The 11,291-nt window shown below is 44.2% G+C and overlaps 1 protein-coding gene across 3 annotated transcripts in view; it reads right to left on the reverse strand.

Moving 5' to 3' along the window:
- LOC102688890 (protein mono-ADP-ribosyltransferase PARP14-like) overlaps positions 1 to 11,291 on the reverse strand; it is a 28,677-nt gene that overhangs the window by 11,906 nt on the left and 5,480 nt on the right. For all 3 annotated transcript variants that reach the window (XR_011189386.1, XM_069188625.1, XM_069188624.1), the window contains exons 2-6: positions 11,194 to 11,291; positions 7,962 to 8,080; positions 5,697 to 5,724; positions 2,381 to 4,569; positions 1,775 to 2,014 (exon numbers count right to left, since the gene is read on the reverse strand). The exon at positions 11,194 to 11,291 is cut by the window's right edge and continues 191 nt beyond it. Coding sequence is in view for 2 of the 3 variants with exons in the window: in XM_069188625.1 (XP_069044726.1) it covers positions 1,775 to 2,014; positions 2,381 to 4,569; positions 5,697 to 5,724; positions 7,962 to 8,080; positions 11,194 to 11,291 (2,674 nt within the window). In the remaining variant the exon portion in view is untranslated. The remainder of the gene's footprint in view (positions 1 to 1,774; positions 2,015 to 2,380; positions 4,570 to 5,696; positions 5,725 to 7,961; positions 8,081 to 11,193) is intronic.

Consider the following 11,291-nt stretch of genomic DNA (forward strand, 5'->3'; position numbering starts at 1 on the left):
ACTAAGATCAGAAAGAGGTTGGAGCTCCAGTCTGGTTGGGGTAGCAGAGATCATCAGACAGTATACTTTCTAGGATCTGACTGTATTTTCTTTAAAAAATAAAACAGTAAACCCATATCATATGCCACTGATTTAAGTGATATAAACAAGGTCTGAAGGTCATATCAGAATACGTATTGTAGTTAGGGCACATTACATGGTAACTTCAGTCAGTGCATATTAATAACTTAGGGCTGTTAGTGTTGATTAGCATTTGTTACCTGAACATCTGAATAGCTAGGAGGAAGTGCCAGAGATATGCAGTTTACGTGCCTGTGATATTACATCCAATCCAGCATGGAAACATTCCAGTCCAAGAGCAGTTCAAGAGAAATACGGATACACACTGGCAATGTTCCCTTTAATTTTGAATGGCCTGTGTGTGCAAAAATGTGAAATTGTACAATTATTTGTGACAAAAACTTGTGCACACTAAATTGAGTGTATGTAAAATTGTAAACCTAATTATTAATATTATGGAGACTGAGTGTCGGGCGACCATGAGCCATGAGGTACAATAGTAAAAGAGCAAAGATATCGATGATCGAGTAGCAATAATAATGCACACAGCCAAGTTGGGCCACTCACAGCCAGAATCTCCTGTGGTCAATTTTGCATTTTTCAATTGACGACCGTGTTTGTTTTATTATTATCATATTTTTGGGGAATTAAAGTTTTTGTGCACAGTTCAATTTCCCACGTGCGCTGATTTCATCACCCGTATGCACGCGTACACACACCCACAGCTTAGAGGGAACACTGCACACTGGCCTCAGTAGTCATGTACGGTAGATGCATGAGGACATGACTAATATTTCTAGGGATAATTACCTAGGGGAGATTATGATCCTTAGAAATAATATTTGTGTCACATTAATTAAATAACAACTTTTCCAGAACAACACTTGTATGGTATTCACCAGAGCAAGGAAGTTACACCACATCACCTCTATTCTAGCAGAACTCCATTGGGTCCCCGTCCACCAGAGAGTGGGTTTTAAGACACAAAAAGGCAAAGGTCCCATCTACCTCCCTGACCTTCTTCTGTCTCAAACATTCCCTGGTCTTCAAGATCAGGTCAATTTAATCTGCTGCAGGAAGCCCCAAAACCAAACTGCACACATTGGGCGGCCGTGCCTTCTCCACCTCTGCTCCTTGTGATAAAACCTCCCTGATCATCTCCGACAAGCATTTTCAACTGAGATCTTAAAGCCCTTCTCTACCAGCAAGCCAATGAACTACCTGCATCCTAAACTAATTTCCATCTTTTTCCTATCTTTTTTATATTTTTTATATCTATTGCCATATCTATTATCTAAAATGATTATCAAAATAATTAAATGTGCAATATAAGTTTAGTTGATGATGATGATGTTGAGTATTATTATTATTAGAAGTAGTAGTTCAAGCAGGTATTTCCTTCTAATCCTCTCTATTCAGTTGCAGGTTTCGACTTCACACCTCTCTTCACCTCTCTGGACTTCGCACCACCTGAGTGCCCACTCTGCCCCCCCTCCTGCTCCCGCCTGCTCTCCACTTCTGGCTCTTGTCCTCCCCTGCCTTATCAGCTGCTGACTTTCCTCTCTCTCACACCCGAAGAAGGCACCACAGCTGAAACGTTGTGTTTCTTTCCTTCTCTTTTCAGCCGGGAATAAACCTTTACTTGTTCCGTGGTAGTAGTATCTATTGATCGTTCCTGCAATAACACTGTTGAGATCCTGTAGGATGGTCTTACCTCCACTGCACTGCCCTGGAACAGCCCGTCCCACACAGAGCACTGAATGAAGAAGACCCGCTTGCAGGGCAGACCCTGGACAGCATCGACAGCAAGCAAATGGCCAGGAACAACGAGTGCCCCTCTGGTTGAGCGAGCAAACAAATGACTGAACTGATCGCCAGCCTTGTGAGCTAAAGATTTTCCCACTTTGGTAGAACGCAGCTCCAGGTTGATAGTCGGGGCTACGAGCACATCCACCTGCCAACAACACATTCATGAAGATGACGATGACACCCATCAGTCAACCCTTAGCTACTCTTTTCACAGTGGATATGAAGTCATAGTCCTTGAAATAAAGCCATTTTCCAATGGTGTACTACTGAGTCTATTCACATTGAAGGGAGAGTAAATAGTTTAGGGGAGGGTGCAATGAAGTCTACAATTAGTTTAGAAAATAAAACTAATGAATCAATGTAAAATAAGTAGCATCTTCAATCTGTTGGAACAATTTAGTCTGTTTTTTAATGTCTAATTAAATTTAATTCTGGGATCTTGATACCACCTTGAAAAAAAAATCTGAATATATTTAATATATGCTTTATAATAAAACAAAACATTGGTTACCTGTTGATCTTCAATATTTCCCAACACTATCTCTAGTCTTCTGTGGACATCTGGAACTGAGGATTCTTTTGTAATTGAGGGATAAGAATTACGGAAATCGATCGGGGTTCCTAAAGTCATGACATTCTCCCTCAGCAGCTTCACACAGGCGTCCTGGAATGCGCTCACAGTGTCCCAGTTGATGTCCACTAGGGTGACACTCTGGAGGGTACTGGCCACCCTGGCGAAATGTTGCACTTCCTTCACGATGGTTTCGGCACAGATTGCCAGGGGCACGCCGTGCTCTCCTGAGCTCACGCAGGGGAACGCCAAGGACTGGCAGCCGGAAGTGTCCGCAAGTTCCAGGGATTCTCTCACGGCTTTGCCCAGGAGATTTCGTACCCTGTCTGAATCTCGTCCCTGCCCCCAGTGGGGGCCCACAGCATGAATCACCGCCTTACAAGGCAGGGAACCTGCGGTGGTCTTCACTGCCTTTCCGACTTGCACCTTCCCATTCTTCTTCACCCATTCGTCACACTGCTTCTGGATGGCCGGACCACCGGCTCTGCTAATGGCGAAAGCCACACCCCCAGCATTTTCTAAGCTTTCGCCTGCCCCGCTCACGATGGCGTCCATTTTAAGGTCGGTGATGTCCCCTTGGAGAACCTCCAACGTCACGCCCCCTTCTAGAAGGAAGCTGGACCACACCCCCGGTGTCTTCATGCCAGATGAAGTCCCTGTCCTCACAGAGGGAGCTTCTGTATGACCTGTGGCTTTCACATGTTCTCCTTCTACAAGCCTGATCAGGCAGCTGTACAAGGTGCCCACTTCGGTCAGGGTCCCTTGACCCTTGCCCTGGAAGTATTCATATGCCCCTGGTTGGTCAATCCTCAGCATGTCACACACCAAACTGTCCAGAGTTTTCTTCAGGGTGGCTTTGAGTTCATTCACAGGCTGAGCGGGCCCAGTGATGTGAAGACCAGGCGATGGAGAAGACTCACTTAAAATATTAACTTGGGCATTTTCCATGCCAAGCAAGTCCAGGAGGTCATAGAAATAGTCTACGATTTCCGGCTTGGAAAGAAGGATGGTTTCATGTTTCACAGAGTTCTTCTCAATGAAGATGTGAACCTCATTTTCCATTTTTTCCACTTCCTTCTTGAACCCCAGAATCTGAACATGGATCCTCCCCATGCCTGGATCTTGGAGGTAGTGAACCTGCACTCTATTCTTCTCTCGGTTCATCTCTGCTTCTCTCCTCTGCAGGGATTCTTTCAGCAGTGTAAGATTGTCAGAAGATGCCCAATCCCTGTCAAGTGCAACAGTTCTCTCTTGGAGATCCTCCAGCATGGCCTTCTCAGCCACATCCAAAACACTGCGATCTAAACTAAGGAGCCTGAGGTCCAGATCCAGGCTGATCTCTATGGCCACAGGGCCCTTCAGCACTTTACAGAAGAAATCCACATATTCCTGTGCACTGCCTCTAGTGTCCAGGAAGGACACAAGAGGACGGGACAACTGGACTGTACATTCATGCACTTGCTTAACCATCTCTTGTAGCTTGAACCTCACCAGCCGGACATCGTCTTCGGAACCTTCCAAAACCAGAGACAGGGATCCTTCCCTGGAGACCACTACACTGGGAAGCTGGGATCCTATTTCATTTTTGAAAGCATCTTCAATGAGACTGTACTGAGCATCAGAAATTCGGCATTCTGTCCTAATGACTTTTCGGGCCAGGGCGTCCAGTATCTTGAGACGATCCTCCACATCTTTCCGTGAGCCGACTATCACGGTGAAGCCCTGCATCCTCTCTGTGTAGACCCGCAGGTTGTCGGAGGCCAGGAAGGGGGTCTTCAACAGGGCAAGTTGCTTCGCCTGGCTGGCTTCGTAGTGACAGTGGTATTTATTTTCCACGACCCTGAACACTTTCTCTACCTCGGCCTCCCATCTGCTGGACTGACTAGTGCCTTTGAAGGTCACGGCAACCTCCTCGGCATCTGGGCGGAGCTCTGCGGAACATGGAATCAAGGAGAGCTGGTCCTGCAAGTCCTTGGCAGCCTGGGAACATTCTTGGAGGTAGAGCAGCAGGTAACGATTCACCTGCAGGATCTTTTTGGGCTGCAGCAAGGAGAAGCTCTCCTCAACTACCCCTCCACCAGAGGCTGGATCAAATAAACTGGGAAGCTCTGTGGGCTTTCGATGTTGTCCTAAAGGTTTTAAGGAGATATTGTGTGTTTAGGATTTCAGACACTTCTTGGGATTACTTTGCAAATATAACACTGCAAAACAAAATTACAAATATCAGAAGAGCCTTTCATCATTTCAGATGTCAGTTTCCCAGTGCAGTAGAACAAGGCATGTCACTGACACACTGTCCCATGTGGTTCTCTGTCTATGTACACTTTTGATTTTAAGGAAATCCTCTTACCCCCAGACACAACTAGTCATGCATAACTTTGAAAAGACACTGACAGTTAGAAAAGTGTGAAAATGGCTTGCTTAGACAGAGATATCTCTGAGAATCTTAAAAACAGGTATAAATATGGCCAGCAGCCATATCACTCTGCAACTCAGAACTGGTAACCCACTTAAGCTCAGCGGGTGTGAGCCTGGTCAGTACCTGGATGGGAGACCTCCTGGGAAAGCTAAGGTTGCTCCTGGAAGAGGTGTTAGATGGGCCAGCAGGGGGCACTCACCACATAATCTATGACATAATCTATGTGGGTTTGAATGCCCCAGTATAGTGATGGGGAAACTGTACTGTAAAAATGGCGTCAACCTTCAGATGAGACATAAAACCAAGGTCCTGGCTCTCTGTGGCATTCCTCAAAAAGAGTAAAGGTGCAACCCTGTCGTCCTGGCCAAATTTCCCATTGGCCTTTACCAGTCATGGCCTCCTAATAATCCCCATCTATGAATTTGTTTCATTTCTCTGCTCTCCTCCCCAGTGAGAGCTGGTGTGTGGTGAGAGTTCTAGAGCATCACCCAGGTGGGGCTGCACACTGGTGTTGATGGAGGGGATCCCCATGACCTGTAAAGCGCTTTGAGTGGAGTGTCCAGAGAAGGGCTATATAAGTGTAAGGGATTATTAATTATTATAACTATAAATATGGAAACAAGATGATGGTCTGCAAAACAAATGCCACAGCTTACTTGTTTTTACTAGGAGTTTGGATTGCGCACAATGAACTGTGTTAGAAGAGTGTGGTGTAAAACTGGCAAATGTTTTATCAGTGTGCCAAGGGACAATATCGAATATATAAATTTGCTTTAAAGGACTAGGAGAATGTTTGAAGAATAAGTTGACAATGAGAAACCAACAGTAACACCTTACCTTGACAATGATCTGTCTCAGCATTGGCCTGGGAACAGAGTAAAATACCAAAATGAAGCTCTGCTATTACAGCTGATACACCTTTCTTTGGCTCGATGCCTGAGCAATTAATTCCCTGTTTCACGAACGACTATCATGCTCCTCTCTCCATCTCAGTCAGCAGAATGAAGTTTTGTTTCAAAAGAGGGTTGCAAGCAATCTCCTTCTTCACATTTGATGAATAGGGAACACGGATCATCCGGGCTTAGTGTTCAGGCAGTTTCTTTATTTTTAATCAGTGCTCAGTTGAGCTTTCGCACTACAGTGCAGAACAGGACTCCTCACCTAACGTCAAACCTCCTGCTTAGCTTCTATACTTTCTTTTACCTTTGGTTCATTAGTGCTGGCAATGGAAAAGAACATAAGTCCCTGCACAATATAATTAATATAAATAAATTGATTTTATTTTTATAAATAAAAAATAAATAAATACTAAATTAATATAAATAACTAGCAGAGAAGTGCAGATGTCAGAGGTTAAGTTTTAAGAATATAAAACAGGTCACAACTTGGAGGACTCTATTTGGCCTATCTAGACTGTTTGGGAGTTACTAGGAAATTGATTAAAGCATCTTATCCAGAGAAGCTAGGGAATTGGCTTCAACAACATGGCTGGGCAGATTGTTCCACACCCCCACCACCCTCTGTGTAAAGTAATGCCTCCTGTCCTGACTGAAGGATCTCATTCTGCTGTGTCTGGTGCGAAGCCAGGGTATCGGCTTCAACAACATCGCTGGGCAGCTTGTTCCCCACCCCCACCACCCTCTGTGTAAAGAAGGGCCTCCTCCTTTCGTTTTCTTATAAGCACGGTTATAGGACCAGTGGAGCCGCAACATCGACTTCTTGGATCTTAGGTTGCTGTAGTAACTCGACAGAAGGGAATGTTCTGGGACAATTAATTATATGTATATTTAATAAAATATAAATTACTCCTGAAGTGTTACTAGTCACTCTGCAACCAGAATAATGTGAAACAAACTGAGAGACAAGTGAAAACTTAGATAGTTTGATTTTATCCTATGCTTTCACCTGCCAACTGGGAGTTACACTACTGATTCCCCTGATAAGTGAGTTTTCAACACTCTCCCAACACCACAACAAAGCACTGTTGCTCTACTTCAGACACACCATTATGTACACAAAGCGCAGAAATCATTGTGCGTGTGTCTGACAATGTGGTTCCACATTTAACCCATGTGATAAAGCGTATAGCAGGGATATTCAATGAAATCAGTCAGCTGTACCTAAGAGAACTTGTTACTTCTTTTGAGGCACAGTGTGGCGGCCGCTAGTGGCAGCATGATAGAACTGCAGGCATTATCTACCAAACCAGCATGACAAAACAAATGCATGACTCCCCCAGCCTCTACCAGGAAAAAAAAATATTCCTCCTAGACAGCGGTTTTACCAGAAAGATTGTCTGCGAACCAGTTTGAGAACAGGTCCGGCGCTATGTGCTGGCATACCAAAACAGACAGCTGGAAAAAAGTATTATGTTTGTGAGGGTTTTTTTTCTCTGTAGATGAAGCCCAAACCCGAGACTGACGCAAATGAAATGTGACAAGGGTGATGTCAAGGAATTCTCAGCGCGCTTCCTGCACAGCAAGGGGTGTCTTTACCGCGAATACACTAGGAAAATACCAGCCCGGATGAACACCCCAAACCTTTTCCTGATCCCCGAAAATGCATCTCAGCAGCGCCCGTTGACACATTCTATCACTTTGCTGGTTGTAACAAGACCGCCGCAGCAGAACGGCACGGTCTATAGTAATTCTCTTACACCCTGGTGGGTTTTCACTTTTACATGTTCGTACTGTATCTCCCGACTGATCTGATTATTACCAGAAAACTGAACAATTACATTCTTGTTCTAACTGAAAACTACAGTGAGTTAAATCCTGCCCAGTCCACTGTCCCTTTGTAATGGCGCACAATGAAAGCTGTACTATGCAGAAACCGAGATTTATTTGTCTTTCTCATCACGTTTTTTTTTTCCTTTCGTGTTCAAGGAAGAAGGCAGGCCCAATGTTTTGTGTTTTTATTCGCCCTTAGTTTATATGTATTTGTCTAGGGCCGCAGTAGAATGTGGAACAGGGTGTGTGTGTGTGTGTGTTTTTCCAGTAAAGGTTGTGTCCTCCCCAAGGACTGACAAAATGAAAAAGTTTCCTCATCACCATGTTTGAACGAAGCCAACCGAGATACAGAGTTCGAAAGACGGGGAGTTACGTTTGGGGCGGCGGGGGATGATGACGTCGTTGCGTCCGCGGGGCTCCAGACAGACAGAGTGATTCTCCTGCCCGGCAGCTGCAGCACGTGTTCCCTCCTTTCCAAGACCGCCGCCTGGGCTTGGACACAAGAGATAGAGGCAGGAGTCACTACCACTCTGCCCTCTAAGCTGGTTTTGAAATCAGCGCACATAGGAAATTGAACTAAGTACAAAAAAAATGAAAAATGCTAAATTCACCACAGGAGACTGGCTGCGAGAGGCCCGACTTAGCTGTGTGCATTATTAGTGCTACTGGATCATCGATATCTTTGCTCTCGTCGTCTCGCACCTCGCGGCTCATGCTCGCTCGACAACAAGGTCTCCATAATATTTATAATATTATCGCTGTCCCGGTCTTTTAGTTCTCTCTGCTTCTATGAGGATGACTATATTAACAAAAAATAATTTCAGGTTTACAATTTTACATACACTCAATTTAGTGCGCACAAGTTTTTGTCACTAGGGAAATAATTGTACAATTTCACATTTTTGCGCACACAGGCCATTCAAAATTAAAGGGAACATTGCCAGTGTGTATCCGTATTTCTCTTGAACTGCTCTTGGACTGGAATGTTTCCATGCTGGATTGGATGTAATATCACAGGCACATAAACTGCATATCTCTGGCACTTCCTCCTAGCTATTCAGATGTTCAGGTAACAAATGCTAATCAACACTTACAGCCCTTAGTTATTAATATGCACTGACTGAAGTTACCATGTTATGTGCCCTAACTACAATACGTATTCTGATATGACCTTCAGACCTTGTTTATATCACTTTAATCAGTGGCATATGATATGAGTTTACTGTTTTATTTTTTAAAGAAAATACAGTCAGAACCTAGAAAGTATACTGTCTGACGATCTCTGCTACCCCAACCAGACTGGAGCTCCAACCTCTTTCTGATATTAGTCCAACAATAACAAAATAATTTTGCGCGCACAGGGCATTAAAAACCAGAGGGAACATTGGTCACAACTCGACAACGGTGACCGCCGGCGGGGGATGATGACGTCGTTGCGTCCGCTGGGCTCCAGATGGACAGCGATCGTAACCTCGCTGGAGCCCGTGTTTCTTTGGTTTTTTTTCCCCCAAGCACTGCCTGGATAGTCCGTTTAGTAAAAGAAGGTCGGGCCCTTGTCTACAAGACTACAGTAGGCGACTGACCAGGGCCCCGGGGTCGCTAGGCGACCCCCCTCAATGAGCAACACAACACAGAAATCCCCTATAGCGACTCTTCCTGTTGCTGCTGTGGATCATCTCAATAGAAGCCCGGTCAAAAAATAATAATAATAATAATAATTGCTTACACTTATATAGCGCTTTTCTGGACACTCCACTCAAAGCGCTTTACAGGTAATGGGGACTCCCCTCCACCACCACCAATGTGCAGCCCCACCTGGATGATGCGACGGCAGCCATAGTGCGCCAGAACACTCACCACACATCAGCTATCAGTGGGGAGGAGAGTAGAGTAATGTAGCCAATTCATAGAAGGGGATTATTAGGAGGCCATGATTGGTAAGGGCCAATTGGAAATTTGGCCAGGACACCGGGATTCCACCCCTACTCTTTTCGAGAAGCGCCCTGGGATTTTTAATGACCACAGAGAGTCAGGACCTCGGTTTTACGTCTCATCCCAAGGACGGCGCCTGTTTACAGTATAGTGTCCCCATCACTATACTGGGGCATTAGGACCCACATGACCAATTGTCATCGAGAGACGGTGACATAACCTGTGTCTGAAGCGCAGAGAAGAGCGGGATAAGCGATCTTAAAAACAGGGGTGCGCCAGATCAAGTTATTGTCATAATGCATTATATGCGCAGCAGTGGAATCGTTTGAATGTTATCTGGGGTTGAGTCTGTAAGATCCACGTAACTAGCGAACGGTAAACATGAGACACGCACAGGTAGACTACCTGAGGTGTTGTCACTAGAGGTTAACAGATTTATATTTCCCGCAATTGCGGACATGCCGTGTGGGTAAATAAACGTCGCCTGGCTAAAACTCAGCGCTGCCCAGCCAAACAAAAGAGCGAGAGTAAACGAACAGTAGCAAAAGCTGTTCGGCGATTGTACCTAATCGGCATTTAAGCAAATACCTTCCCTTGCGGTATCTCCTGTATTTCGTTCGATTATTCCGAACTCCACCTGTATCCCCTTTTCAAATTTCACGTTGATTAAACTTTGAAAAATACCTGAGGTCGAAAATATAGGCAAATTAATTTGTAGAACGTTTTTTTTTTAAACTTAGCCTTACTGATCTCACCACACTTGTTATTAAGTGCGGTTTTTTTCATTTCTTACTTTATTTCATATTTATGTTTGCAATTCCTTTCTACAAAGGTTTCAGTGCAGCGCTTTTTAAGTTACGATTTGCTATAAGTTTTCTTCTTTAAAAGAGCCTTTACTGACCTGGTTTCATTCTTTACCCCTCTGCTCCTACTATACTTAGTACCACCATCCACGGTCTCCTCTGTGTATTGGAATTGTGTTTTATCTTGTGATTATTTACTTAACTGGTTCAATTCTTTATCCCTCTGCTGTCTCTGTTGTCATTCTGTAAAACGCCACCTTTATTCATCATTATTATTATTATTATTATTATTAATTAACTGCGCTTATGTTTTTTTTCTTACCTTATTTCATATTTATGTCTGCAGTTTCTTCCTGCAAATGTTTCAGCGCTTTTCAAGTTACGATCTGCTCTAATTGTGAAGTAACAGAGATCCTGTTTATCATTTTCATTACTTTCAATGTCTAAATCCAGTACCTCATCTTTGTGAAACGTGTTCTTGATTAGACTGTATTTATTATGCGTTCTTCAAAGCCGGTTAATAAAATAACTGTAGTTATATACTTCATTTATTCTGTTGCTCTAAATAGTAAAATAAGGTCGTCTTGGGAGCTGTCAATAGTAGTGTAAAAAGGCCGGGGTTAGAGCAGGGAAAGATCGGGCAAAATTCCGTCTCTTCCTCTAACCTGCGTAAAGTAATTTTTTTAATCAAAATATACTTTATTTCCAAAGCAACAACTCACAAAAGAAACATTCTCACAAATGTAGTAAACATCCTAACTAGGTATGAACTTCACATGCCATAACAAATATATGCGAGGTACACGATACGATAAGAATCGGGGCACAATCGCCCCGAATACAGATCTGACGGCCCGGGGGGTCTCCTACCTCTGCGCGTCTGGAAGGCGATCTTGTACCTGCCGTTCCCCTGCGCCTGCAGGTCGCTGCAGTCGCCTCCGCCTGACCCCTTCCTGAGCCGAAAGTGT

Source organism: Lepisosteus oculatus, chromosome 4, assembly GCF_040954835.1.
Source record: "Lepisosteus oculatus isolate fLepOcu1 chromosome 4, fLepOcu1.hap2, whole genome shotgun sequence".
Taxonomy (NCBI): domain Eukaryota; kingdom Metazoa; phylum Chordata; class Actinopteri; order Semionotiformes; family Lepisosteidae; genus Lepisosteus; species Lepisosteus oculatus.